Below are 14,486 nucleotides of genomic sequence, written 5' to 3' on the forward strand. Positions count from 1 at the left end.
CACAGCCTGCAGCTCGTCCCCCCGAGGCATGGAGAGCTCCGAGGCCTGCCCTCCTGCCCTGCACTGAGGATGGGAGGCAGGGGCGGGGTGGGGGCAGGACAAACAACTTTCCAGCCTCTCTTGGTTTAGTTCTTCACCTTCCGGAGTTCATGTCTTGGCTGGAAATACTGCGATGCCACATATTCCTAACACCAGCAGGCCTGCCAATATCCCAGAGACCAGCATCAACCACCTCCTGAGACCTGCTCTGGGGGGTCATTTGCTGTTGGTGCCATTGGTATCTGGGCTGGGGTCCCTTGCAAGAACCCCACAGAGCTTCTCCTGTCTTATAAGCCAAACTCCCATCCTCGTTCTGGAAGTCTCTCTCAATCCACCCAGCCAGAAAGGACTCCTCTGTACTCTGAAGCGCTACAAAAACAGAGAATGCTGGGTGTGACTCAGTCCCTTACCTACAAGCTCCCGAGAAGGGGGATTCTGGCTTTCTCCCCCCAGAGCTGCCTCTCCAGAGCAGGAGTGTGAGCCGGTCTTTAAAATGCAAGACCAGATGCGACGATGAGTGACCACGTGGAAGCTGAGAGGATGGGCTCCCTGTCCGCAGAGGCTACTCACAGTCAACGGTCCACTGGAGCGCCCAGCCATGGGGCCGCAGCAGGCCGTGCACGGCGTCCAGCACTGTTTGCAGCTTCTGCCTCTGCCCTATTTCCGACTGTGTCACCTCGGCCACATTCAGCTTGCAGCCGGCCAGTTTTTCTGCAACAGGAAAGTCAAACGCAAGAGGCAGAGTGTCAGGAAGAGCTGGAGGGACTCAGGGCCGCCCAGCCAACTGGCTGCAACGCAGTCCCCTCCCTGACCAGTGCCGAAGCGGAGCAGATCGTCATGTAACCACAGGAGTTTGCAGGATGTTGAGCCATGGAGCCCCTCAACTTACAAGCCATTCGCATTTCTTAGAAAATTACTCCAGAATGACAAGGGGTCTGGGAAGCTCAAAGATAGAGCTGTGGCTGTCCCACTTGGGAAAATTCTATGCACATAAAATGGAAAAAAATGCAGGTTTTTTTTACAATGGATTCGAGGTGCAGTTGAGAGGCTAGGACCTGACGTGCAGGGAATGGGACTGGAGGCGCGAGGCTGTGCCGGCAGTTCAGAGGGAAGAGGCCTTTAATAAATAAGACACGAAGGAGTTAGACCCTGCCTCCCGCCTCTCTGCACTCTTATGCTCCCGCTATTCCTTCTCTGGATAAGACACAACGATAAAAAGAATTATTCGATGTTCACAGATCCCTGCTACTGTTTTATTACCAAGAGTGAGCAGGGGGCAACCCGGAAGAGCCGGACAAGAATGGTCACATCTGATTGATTTCATTACTCAGACTAAGGCCTGTGAGCCTGCCATTCCTCCCCAAGCAGAACAGTAGGGGACACCGGACCCCACACCTGCTAAGGAGCAAGGCGAGGAAGGGTCCCCAGGTTTCCTTCCTATTCATTTATTCTAAGACTCAGGTGTCTCCCAGTAGATCTCTTCTGCAAAACAACAGAGGTGACACAGCGATTACAAAGGGCAGGGCACGGAGCACAGCACGCACTGACAGGAGGGAGGTCCTAACTCTAGTTGAGCTCAACCTGGTCGCCAACGAGTTTTCCATCTTGCAAGTGGTCCCCAGCAAAATTCGGTTTAAGGCCTTTTCACCGGGGGCCCTGCTACTTCAGTCTTCTCTCCCCCAAGCCCTCCCTCCATCAGGTAGGACAGATGAACAGTTGTCATGCGGCTCCAGGACAACACAATCCCAGAGCACCTCGGGACACTCGCTCACTCGGCCGTTTGCTGACAGAGGCTGGTAGCACCGACTGTGTACCAGGCACCATCCTAGGGCAGGATGCGGTGCAGGCAGGTGGGGTCTCCAGCGGGGAGATGGCCACACCTGAATGACACCAGGCTGGGGACTGTGAGTGCAACAGGCAAAACGCAGCCTGCAGGGGATGAAATGACTCCGGCTTACACGCTCAGAGTTCCCTCCGCCTGCATCTGGTAGGGCCTAGCTGAATAATCCCCAGCTGCCCATCTGTATGAACACCCTGAAAATACACTGCAGGTCCCCAGGTGTTCACCAGCCATACTGGGCAGATCAGGGGCCCCCAGGGAAGGAAGGAGGAGTAAGAAAGGCAGGTGGTCGAGAGCGTTGCCCACGGACAGCCAGGGAGCCCAAGCCCAGCAGGCCTCTGCTGTCCCCTTCCACCAGCCACCCCTGCAGACTGAACGTAGCCATGACCCCCGGGGTGGAGGAGGAGGAGTCGATGGTGGTGTAGGAGGCTGCTGGGGCTGCCATCACAAAGCGCCACAGGCCAAGTGACACAGGCTGGGGGCCTTAAATGGTGAAAATTTACTTCCTCATGGTCCCGGAGGGTGGAAGTACGAGATCAAGGTGTCGGCAGACCTGACTGCTCCTGAGGACTCCCTCCTTGGCTTGCATATGGTGCTCACGTGGTCGTGCTTCCAAGTGTATGTTTGTGTCCCAGTCTCCTCTTCTCAAAAGGACACCAGTCATATGGGTTTAGAGTCCACCCATGTGACTTCATTTTAACTTAATTACCTCTTAAAGACTCCAACTTCAAACACATTCCCATTCTGAGGTCCTGGGGGATAGGACATCAGCTTGTGAATTCTGGGAGGACACAACTTGGCCCGTCAGACAAAGCAAGGGGACTGGCTATGCCCGGGGACTGTGTGGGGAAGAACAGGGTGCTGGGCTGGCAGCATCGCCAGGCAGCCACTGCTGGGCTACACAAGCAGCTCAGAGCTTTCTGCAGCCAGGGCCCCATCTGCCTAGCCTGGAAGCAGACAGCAGACAATAGAGCAGATTCTCAGACGTGGCAGGCAAATGTGGATGATGGCCAACATGGGGCTGGGAGCACTTGGATGAGGAAGGGCCCGCCGTCTGCAAGAAGGGTGTGCTGAGTTAGAAGCAGGCAACAGCCAGCCTGGGAGCCCCTCAGCTGTCTACCACGGGCACCCTCACTCTGCCCACAGAGGGTCTGTCTTGGGGGTAACATGGCAAATGCAGAAGAATCACACCCACTGAAACCTTCCATGTGGCCGAGAGTCTGTAGTTGCTTCCAGCCTCTGCTCTCAGGAAGAGCGACACATCTGGGGTCCTGCTGGTGACTCACACTCGGCAATCCCACACGGCCAAAGCCAGAGGCCCATTCTCTGTCCCCATCTCCATCATCCCTGCCTCTTGAAACACTGCTCCTCTGACCCTCCAGAACACACCCTGCCCCCGGCCCGCTCCTCACAGCCAGACGCTTCACACTCCTGTGCTGGCTGCTCCTCTTCCTGACCACTGGCTGCTGACTGGCCGGGGCCCATCCCGAGACCTGTTCTCTCTCTCCAGATGCTCGGAAGTCAGCTTCAGCCTGGGCATTCAGCCGAAGTCTCCTACGTGCCTTTGGCTTCCCCCTCTGGCACACGAAGAGCCAAATGCCTATTCCCAGTATCCCTGGGCACGAGGACCCTGTGATCACGGAGGTTTCCGCTGCATCTTGTCAGTGTGACACTGTTAATTAACCAGGCAAGATATTTTGATGTTCTGTTTATATGTGAACCTTCTTCTCCCATTGTTCTTTCCTCCCACCAGAGTGGTATGTCAATGGTTTGACCTAAGAGGGGTGTTAGAATTGCCTTATCAAGTACTAATGCAAGGTATTCAAACAGGATGGAAGTGAAGCCACTCAACCATAAGCAGGCTGCCTGAGCCAAAGGTACGCTCTGCAGATAATAAAACGGATGCAGCAGGACTCACTGACACCCAGAGCAGCTTCAGAGCAACCACTGCATTTGCTGGGACCAACTGAAGAGGAGACCAAAAGGACAGGCAAGGACTTCTCACCTAATATCTGCTCTGTAAAGATGCTCTCCTCCAGGGAGCTGCCAGCACCATCTACAGACAAGCAAGGCTGAGACGCAGATGCCAATTAGGAAGCTGTCCTCTGATCCTGAAAGCCAGCCACGCTGCTAGATCTAAGGCCTAGGGACACAATTTTTTCAAGGGATTGGGTAGGTAAAGCCATAGGTACAAAGAGTCAGAGAGGAAAAATGTGAGTGAGTGCAACACTCGGGTTTGTTTCAGAAAATACGAGCACGCATCTCCTTCAGGCAGGGAGCAAAGAATCGGTGTGAGGGACCATTTCAGTAAAAGAGCTTTGTCACCAACTGCCAACCCTTCAAGTCCAAGAGTGCAAGGAAGCTAGGTCTTCACCACAGAAAGGAAGGAAAGCTGATGGCCCGGGGCAGTGTCCCCATCAGCAGAATCCTTGCAGACAGTGTTAGCCTAAGTTGGACACAGCCCTCGCCCTTCTCTGCTGAAAATGCGTGTCTTTCATTTCAGCAGCCGGACGCGCCCCAGAGCAGCCCAGCTGCAGACGGTGCAAGAACAACCACACCAGGGCTACCAATGGGAACATCAAACCTCTGACCGACGTTTCTCATAATACAGTTGTGATAGTTATTCAACAACCCTGATAACATTTCAGATTTATTCTCGTACCACAGAAGTTCATTCTTGTACCACGGGGCTTCCTGGTTCAGCCAGACAGAGCTGCCAGGGCTCGGTCACTCCGCATTCAGCCGGACAATGAATTTGAACGTTCCTTATGAACACCTCTCCAGGCGAGGCCCTTGGTCCCGTAGCGTTAAATGTCACGTCTGCGTGGCTGAGCTCCACCCTGACTGCGCTGACTTGAGTGGGATGGGTCTCAGCCGCTGCAGAGGAAGCCCTCACCCCTCATTCTGTCCCGGCACTACTACCGGGGCCGCCTCATTCACCAGGCGTTCAGGCCACACACCTGGCCATCAGTCTCGATTCCTGGCGGCTCTAACCTCCAAAATACCTCCCCACACCCGCACTTCCACCCGCGTCCGAGCCACTTCCCCGACGCCTGGGCTGCTGTAATACAACCTGACTGACCTCTTGGCTCTCACCCCTGACCTTCTCCCCTCCACTCTGCACCCAGAAGCCCAACGGACCTTTTAAAACCCTAACTCAGATCACTTCACAGTCCTGCTCAGAACCTCGAGTGTCTTCCTGTCCCTTGGAATAAAAGCCTTTGTCTGCCAGGGCCGGACATGGTCTGGCCTCGTCTCACCTCCCCAACCACCACCTGCAGCCCCCCTTCACTGCTCTTAGAACACTGCAGACTCTTCTTCCCTTCAGAGTCTCAGCCTGGAACATTTCTCCAAGGCTAGCTGTGCAGATGTCTGCTCAGATGGCACCTCCCCAGGGCCCAGCCCCTCCACCCAACCTAGCTGCTCTCCGCCCCAGAACCCGCTCATCTTCCTAGCGCTGTCACTCTCAAAGCCCCTCTTCGGGTCGCCGGCTGGACCACCCCACAAGGCTTCTGTCTTCCCTCCACCAGAACACACACAGGGCTGGGGCGGGGGTACCCCTCTCGTCACCGTAGCATCTCCCGAGTCTGGACCCACACCTGCCACACAGCACACCAGTGAGCCTTCATTCGGCAAACGAAGGAGTGACCAAAACAAACACGAACTGTTTCTCCTCCAAACGTGCCGTTTGAGGATTGGCTGAATCAGGACAAAACAATGTGTGGGCCATCCATCACCGAGTCCTTCAGAGCAAGAGAGGCAGCCCGGCTCCCCTCCGCACAACCCCGCAGGTTTCTCTCCAAGATCAGATGGTCTGTGAGAGCCACTGTGCAGACAGAGCATGCAGGCCCTGCCCGGGGTCTGGGAAGGATGCAGATGCCAAGCTGAGGAGGCAGGACCACGCCCTCCATGTCTGCAGGTGCTAAAACCCCATGGTTCGGGGTCATCCCTCTCCGGTCTCAGCCCCTCCTGTCTGCTTTCCCGCAGTACCTCTCCCACCAGAACAGCACCCCTGAGCCTCACCACCACTCCTCCACAGCAGCCTGCATTCGGCTCGCCCACCATCATAACGATGGAGAGACAGGTGAGCCCACCCCAGTCTCATGCCCAGAGCAGATCTGCCAACCCCAGTGCCGGGGGTGGGATCCCCTCTTGACCTTTCGGAAGTGTGTGATCTCAGGTACAAGGGGGCACTAAGTCCTTGAGGCCACCCTCACAGGGCACTTGGGGACCCTGAAAGTACATCAGAGCTTCTTGGGGACTGAGAGATGGTTCAGTAAACAGCTGGGCCCTTCTGGAGACTTTAGATGGTGCCCAACGGATCCCGACAAACACTCACTTGCTGTAGAAGGAGCCTCAATCTGTGCAGGTAAGGAAACCGCAGGGCTTTGTTCCCAGACCTGGTCGGCACAGATTACTGCCTGTCATTGCTCCGAGGGACCGGAGGACTCAGCAGCCCCGCTCTAAGTGTTCTTCTCTTTGTCTTTTAATTACCAGAATGACTCCAGACCACACGCTGGGTACCATGCTCAGGGCCCTGCGGCCATCATTCCAGTAACGAGCTTCCACAGACATGAAAACGCTGCCTGTATTCACATCCCACTTCCCTCCAAGTCACACCCCCAAGTACACAGCTTGCTCACAAAACACCTGCTGGGGACCCACCCACTCCTGCCACCTCTGATCCTGGATGAGCAGGCCCAGGCCCGCAGGTGCACACAGATGGACATGGAACGGCACAGGGCTGGCAGGAGGGCTGGCCCAGAGAGGAAGCAGCACCCATTCTTGCCCCATCTCTGTGCCCCCTTGGGCCCATGCAGCCAAAAGCACAGAAGCCACAGGCAGCTCTGGAGGCCGTGGGGGACCTGCTGCAGCGCTGTGAGAACGCTCACTGGAGAAAGGATGGGGACGGCCGACCTGAAGCCCAGGGCCCGGGACGCCACCGGGGAGCTGTGGGATCCGGGCTGCGTGCTGAGTCAGCTCTGAGGCTGTGAGGCTCAGCCCGGGGCCGCCCAGAGCTGTGGCCCTCTGCGGGGCTGGGGGGGCCGCCCAGCCTGTGGACTCACCCAAGAGCTTCTGCAGCACCTGGCCATCGTAGAGGTCCTCCTCCAGCTGCTTCACGATGATCCTCTCCTCCACCAGGACATCACTGACCCAGTCCGTGAGAACCTGGGGAGAGGCAGGCGTGAGGGCCTTGCTCGTCCATACCACGCAGACCGAGGCAACAACCAGGGCGAGCACAGGACACTGAATCCGGACCCGGAGGTGCCCTGGGCTCGGTGCCCAGGAGGGGATGGACAGGCGAGGGGCTCTCCCACCCCGGACCAGGGATTCATGAGAGAAGAGGTCTCCTCGTAGCGGACTCGGGAGCTGGGGAAATACTCCAGAGAAGGAAATGCCAGCACGGCTCCCCTGGCTTAGAGGAGGGCGGAGAATGAGTCAATGTGGGTAGCATTGCCCGCGGGGCCGCGGGAGCTCAGGCAGCCATAAATGTCCCTCACTCTCCTGCCGTGAGACCTGCACCCAAACAGCCTGGTCACCCTGAGCCTACAGCTGCAGAGAGGGATCCTGGTGGCCCGTCAGCAACAAGCTCTGAGCACCCACTCTTTTAACAGCTTTATGGAGAGAATTCACATACCACACAATTCACCTTTTCCAGTGTACAGTTCAGTGGTTGTCAGTAACTCGCAAAGTTGTGCAACCATCACCCCAAAAAGAAACCCCATACCCATTTCCCCCCTCCCCAGTTCCTTCCAATCACTTAACTGTTTTCTCTCTCTACAGATTTGCCTATTCTGGACATTGCGTGTAAATGGAATCATATATGATCTTTTGTGTCTGGCTCCTTTCGCTTAGCATGATGCTTCCAAGGCTCACCCATGAGGCTGTGTGTTTCATTCCTTTCTACAGCTGAATAATATTCCACAGTACAGAGAGACCACATCTGACCGATCCATTTGTGAACATCCGGGTCGTGGGATTAATACATAAATCAAGTATAGAAATCAAGTGTATAATCATATATGACTTGATTATTTTTCCTGTAATTCCTGATAAGTGATCAGGAACAGAACAAACAGGACCAAAACAGTTTCTGTGACCTAACTGCCCTTGCTATTGTTTCAATACCTTGTAAGACGTCGCGCCCCAGGAGACTGGAGACTCCGAGGATTAAGTTTAGAGTTAGTTAGTGGTTGTCTATTAAGTCCCCCCCACAGAATTCTATTGTTGTCAACATGCATGTGCTCAATAAATACGAAGGGTGCCCTCTCCGCACCGCTCTTGTGCTCTTTCGCCTCGAGTCCCCTGGCTGGCTGACCCTTTCAGATCTTCGATATCCCATCACGTCTCCTCCCTTGTCTGTGGGTCAGAAGCAGGGAGGGACCGACATGGGTTGTCACCTCTCTGGCGATTGCAAATAACCCTGCTGTGACCATGGGTGTACAGGTTTTTACATGGCCACACGCTCACTTCTCCAGACGAGCCTTCCTCCAAAGCCTTCCATTCAATTCACTGATGACGTATCATAAAAAAAGACAGTTCAATTGTGAAAACACCTATGGAGAAATTGGCTTCCCCACTGAACAGAATTCCATGTGGCCAATGTTGTTTAAGGCACTTCTCCACAAAATAAAATGGACACCTGAACAAACCTGATCAAAAACAGTCCATGATTTTCCTGAGCAAAACTAATAAAACCAGCTAATTGGTCCCAATAACCTTACGGATGTAGGAGTTTATTGTCCCTCTCTGAGATGAATAAAAGGACACAAATCCAGAATATAATGTTCTTTGTCACTTTTTGAAATAGTTACAACCCGCAAAATTGGCCACAAAGCCAATTTCTGTGAAGTATGTTCTATTTTCCCATTAACTCAAAAACATTAAATCAGACACATAATCCCGTGAAGAGAAGAAGCAAACATTAACTAGAGGATCGGAGGAGGAAAGAGGTGAGCAGCCGTGGTGTTGCGTCTGCTCAAAGCCGTCCCTAAATGTCGGCAGGACAAGCCGGCCCCACTGCTCTAGCCGTCTGTCTGCCTCCCGGTCCCATCTGTCTCCCTGTCCCGTCGCCCCCCCCTGAGGCTCAGGTGGGCGATGTGGGGAGAAAGCAGTGGCCTGGGAGCCTGGCAGCTGGACCTGAGCCCCTCCACAGGCGACGGGACGCCACTGCTCCCAGCAAGGCTGTCCCCCTCCTGTCTTCAGGTGCACACCCTCAGAGGCCACACTCACCTGGTGCGCAGCCTCCTCGACTACCCTCCCAGTTTCCCTGGGGGTCCTCCTCAACCCTGCCACTGCCTCCTCACCTTAAAGGGCACGTTCCTGAGGCCTCACGCTGGAGAACTCCCCTGCTCGCCCTCCACTCTCTTCCAAGGCCAGCTCATGCCCTCCTGCAACTCCAACGCTGTTCCTAAACCCCTAAACATACGTATGGCCCACTTCTGCACGATCTCAATGCCCAGTGTTCCATGGGAGTCTGTAAAAGAATTCCTCATCACCCAAACCTGCTCCTTTTCCAGGGAGGAAGCGGGCCACCAGTTTCAGGAACCTGGACTTTACCACCTCACTCTACTTCTGTCTACTTGGTAACTGGGTCCACTTCTTACCCTCCCCTCTTTGACTGTCCTTGCCTAAACTACCTCCCTGAGCCAATGTCGTAACCCCAAACTGAGCACCCTGCCTCCCTGCTGGTCTTCTCCAAATACCCCAAGCTCCTCTCTGCCTCAGGACCTTTTCACATGCTATTCCTTCCACCCTCAACACATGCCCCTCCCCAGCTCTCACTCATCCCGCAGGTCTCAAGCTGCTGTATCTTTCTGGGACTGTCTCACCCCACCCAGGCCTCATCCTTCATCATGACTGTCACTGTATCCAAGGCTCCTCTTCCCTGACCTGGTTCACACTGACAAGGGGAACGCATCTTTGTTTGCAATGATGTCCTAGTAGACTCTCTGCTCCTTATGGGCAGGAGCTCCTGTTCTGTCACAGTCTGTAGCTCTTTCCCCAGCACCCACTGCTCACTGCCTGGCACTGGAGTTCTGTCAGCAAGCATTGAGTTAATTATTTTTCTGAGCACCCACTATGTGCCAGACTCAGGGAATAAATAAGACAGAGGGGGGGCCTCTGTCCTTGAGGCCCTAACATTCTAATCAGACATTCAAAACAAACAAACATACACATTTTCAGGCTATCGTCAATGCTATAAAGGAAAATAGAGAAAAATGAGAGAATCCTGATGAACACAGCTCCACTGGGTGATCAAGGTCAATGTCATAGGGATCAGTCATGTAGATGGCAGGTCCCTGATGTGATGTGCTGGGAGGGGTCCTTCACCTCTGTGGTCTTCCCCCAAATCCATGACCCGAGGCTACCCTGAGAAAAACATCACACAAATCCCAATACAGGGACATTCTACAAAATTCCTGACCAAATACTCCTCAAAACAGTCAAGGTCATCAAGAACAAAAGAAGAAACTGTCCCAGCCCAGAGGAGCTAAGGCCACATGACAACTAAATGCCACGTGGGCTCCTGGATGGGGTCCTGGACAGAGAAAGGACAGCAGGTAAGAACTAAAGCAGTCTGCATAAAGCAGGGACGTAGTTAATAATGTGTCAGTGTTGGGTTGTTAATATAATGAATGTACCAGGCTGATGTAAGATGTTAAGAGAGGAAAATGGGTGTGGGCATATAGGAACTCTCAGTAATGTCTTTGCTATTTTTCTGAAAATCAATAGAAAAAAGCTGTTAAAAAAGAAAAGTCTATTGAAAAAAGGTAGTTTGGGGACAGAGAGGGTAGAGGGGCCCCTGGGGATCAGGGGCTGGGAGGCCTGTTGGAGGAGGTGGCACCTGAGCAGAGACAGGCAGGAGGATGGGAGGAGCGGAGCCCACCGGGAGCAGCCTGGGACGAGCTGGGCGAGGGAGCCGGGCGGGGGCCCGAGAGCGATGGCAGGGGAGGGGAGTGCGGAGCCAGCCCTGGACCCTCACCCCCTGGGAGGCCGGGGGGCCCTGAAACCTCAGGGGCAGAGGTGGGTGACCGGGACAGTGATTACTGGAACCGAGTGACGGCATTACATTCAACTCAACAACTACTACAGCACCTGCCTTGTGCCAGGATGTGGGGGCAAAGGGGACTGGGAGTCAGGGCAGAGACAGATGAACCAGGAGCAAGAAGCAGAATTATGAAAGGAGGGCCTCCCAGCCGAGGGGGCAGAGGGACCCCACGGAGTCTGAGAAGTCTAGGCAGCATCTGGGACCAGAAAGGAAATGGCAACGCAGAAATCAGGTGCACGGGGCAGGGGGCGGGCCAGCCCAGCAGAGGGAATGGGGAGATTGAGGCTGGGGAGTGGACACGGGTGCGCGATGTCTCAGCGCGGGTGGACTTACTCTGAACATGAACCAGCACGGGAGGGCAGGAGGGGCGGGTGCCCCACGGGAGGATGAGCTGCCGCCCCAAAGCCCCGCTGGGCCGGAGTCACAGAGAACCACCTCACCACACGGCTCATTCGTAATTCCTGGCTAATAGCTGGGAAGTGTTTTGTAGGCAGAATTTTAAATGCCCCCTAAGCTTCCAGGCTGCTGGTATACACAGACCCCTGTAATCCCCGGGACTGGGAAGATGATGGACTACACCCCCTGCTTAGGTTGTTATAGGACACGGTTGACCTCAAGCCAAAGATTTTATCCAGATGGGCATGACCCCGTCATGAGAGCCCTTTGAATCTGGGTCTGGAGGTCGGAGGAAGGCAGGCAAACAGCTGAAGCAGAAGAGGAACCCAGCGAGACAGGCCGGCTCTGAAGATGGAGGGGTCACGGGGAGAGGAAGGGGGTGCCTCTAGGAGCAAAGAGCCAACTCTCCCCAGAGCCTGCAGAAGGGAACTCAGCCCGACCACACTTTGATTTCAGCTTCGTGAGACTGAGCACAGAACGCAGACATGCCATGCCGGACCTCTGACCTACAGAACTGTGAGCTAATAAACAGATGTTGCTTTAAGCCACTGAATTGGTAATTAGTTACTCAGCAATAGAAAACTAATACAAACAGCTTTCTGCTGCCATAGATTTCAAGCATCAGCTTCATATGTAATACCACGACCACCGTATAGAAACACGGTGCGCTGCTGGGGACTACACTCGAGTTATACCTCTAAGCAGAGTCAGCTGTGTGACCTTGAGCCATCACTTAACCTCTCTGGTCCTCAGTCTTTGTTAAAAAGAAGATAAGTGAATTCCTATCAGTATGTGTGCTATGTGGTCCAGCAATTCCAGTTCCAGAGGTTTCTCCCAAGGTACAAATCCAAATGTGTCCCTAGATATTTACTAACTCTGGAATGAGTCCAAATTTTGCATAGGAAAGTATACACACATAAGAGAAAAAAGACTGATGGGACACACATAGAAAAAATCACCACTGCCTTCTGTTTGATTTTTTTCTGTCTTCCAGGTTTTTAGCAGTATATATTACTTTGGTATTTAGCAAAAATAATATTAAATACCATTAAAAAAAATCACTATCCACATGGCTTGTTTGCAGAAATTGACAAGCAGACCCTTAAATGCTCGTGGGAATTCACGGGACCCTGAAGAGCCAAAGCAATTTTGAAAAAGAACCACGCTGAAGAAGTGCCACCTTCTGATTTCAAGCTCACCACACACATGGTACCAGCACAGGCAGAGACCAGGGGGACAGAACTGTGAGGCCAGAAGCAAACCTCAGTGACAGTCAGCTGATGTCAGTAAGGGGCCAAGACAGTCCCATGGGGAGAGAGCAGCCTTTTCAACAAACGGTGCGGGTACAACAGGACAGGCACAGGGACCCGGACCCTTACTTTACACCGGACGCAAAAGTTAACTCAAAATGGAGTGAAGACCTCAGTGTAAGAACCGAAACATAAAACCCTTAGAAAACGTGGAGGTAAATCTTCGTGACCTTGGATTAGATAATGATTTCTTAGGACACCAGAAGCACAAGCGACAGAAGAAAAAACACATACATTGGACTTAAAATTCAAAACTTTTGTAGTTCAAAAGGTACCATTAAGACAGTGAAAAGGCGACCCATAGAATGGGGAAGGTTTTGCCAGTCATTCCTCTGATAAAAATTTGTATCTAGAATATAAAAAGCACTCTGATAGCTCGATAACAAAAAGACAAAAAAACAACTAAAAAACCAGCAAAAGATCTGAATAGACATTCATCCAAAGATGATATGCAAGTAGCCAATAAGCACAGAAAAGACGTGCGAACATCATTCGCAATTAGGGAAATGCAAATCAAACCCACAATGAGATACCACTTCACACCCACTAGGGCAGCTATCAGACAAAAGTGTTGCAAAGAATGTAGAGAAATTGGAACTTTTCATAATTTGCTGAAGGGACATAAAATGGTACACCCACTTTGGAAAAAAAGGCGAAACATAGAGTTACCATGGACCCAGCAATGCCAGGTTTATGTAGAAGAGAACTGAAAACATGTCCACAAAAATCCTCGTATACAGATGTCCACTGCAGCACTATTCAAAAAAATAGCCAAAAGGTGGAAACCACACAAATGTCCATCAACTGGTGAATGGGTGCACCAAAATGATCTGTACAATGTGGAACATTATTTAGCCATGAAAAGGGATGCAGTGCTGACACATGTGGCAACATGCACGACCCCTAGAAACTTTGTGCCAAGTGAAAGAAGCCAGTCACAAAAGGCCATGTATTGTACAATTCTCCTTACATGAAACAGCCAGAATAGGCAAATCTACAGGGACAGAATAATTCTAAGGACACAGAGCGGTGCCAGAGGCTGGGAGAGGGCAGAATACGGCTTAGCTGCTGACGGGTATAGGGTTCTTTTTGGGGTGATGAAAATATTCTTAAATGGATTGAGCTAATAGTTGAACAATCTGGGCACACACTAGTAACCAATGAACTGAATGGCATGCGAATTCTATCTCAAAAAAGCTGCCGTTAAAAAACTAATCTCTAGAATGCAGTTGTAATGGTCCACCGCTGCTGGGCTGTTTGGGAGGATTTGGTGAGAGGACGTGGCTGGCAGTGCTAATCAGCTACACAGATCTACGCAGATGTTAGCATTACCATCCCAGGAGTTCTCTGCATGCCAAAAGCCCCTTTCCGATTTATTCAGCATAACCAGCAGAACCCAATATATGCCAGACACCAGCCTAGGTGTTGGAGATGTAAGAAACACAACCCAGTCTCTGCTCCAGGTGGGCCAGTTAAGGTGGGAAGGGCATATGCATGAAGGGTACACATGGAAGGATACAGGATACAGGCCCACCTAGTCCACCCATGGCTACTGGAAGGAGCTTGATTCACCCACTGAGCCATTTTACACCCCAGCCATCTGTCTGATCTTATCTGTGACTACTCTCTTCTTGCTCACTAGGTTCCAGCCACATTTCCCTCTTCATGGGTCCTTACACATGCCAGGCATGTGCAGGCCACAGGACCTTCGCATCTGCTGGTGCCGATGCTAGGCATGCTGTTGCCCTAGGAACTGACTCTCAGGACTCAGCTCGAATGCCACTTCCCTGACCACCCTACCTAAAACAGTGGGGGAGAGGAAACGATCCTGCTTCTTGTCATAGTTTCC

The 14,486-nt window shown here is 52.7% G+C and overlaps 1 protein-coding gene across 4 annotated transcripts in view; it reads right to left on the reverse strand.

The window, feature by feature from the left end:
- The window catches only part of PARVB (parvin beta), a 111,506-nt gene that overhangs the window by 35,880 nt on the left and 61,140 nt on the right, over positions 1-14,486 (reverse strand). For all 4 annotated transcript variants that reach the window (XM_036931361.2, XM_036931360.2, XM_036931364.2 and 1 more), the window contains exons 4-5: positions 6,946-7,048; positions 610-750 (exon numbers count right to left, since the gene is read on the reverse strand). In XM_036931361.2, coding sequence (XP_036787256.2) covers positions 610-750; positions 6,946-7,048 — 244 coding nt within the window. The remainder of the gene's footprint in view (positions 1-609; positions 751-6,945; positions 7,049-14,486) is intronic.

Source organism: Manis pentadactyla, chromosome 10 (assembly GCF_030020395.1).
Source record: "Manis pentadactyla isolate mManPen7 chromosome 10, mManPen7.hap1, whole genome shotgun sequence".
Classification (NCBI taxonomy): Eukaryota; Metazoa; Chordata; class Mammalia; order Pholidota; family Manidae; genus Manis; species Manis pentadactyla.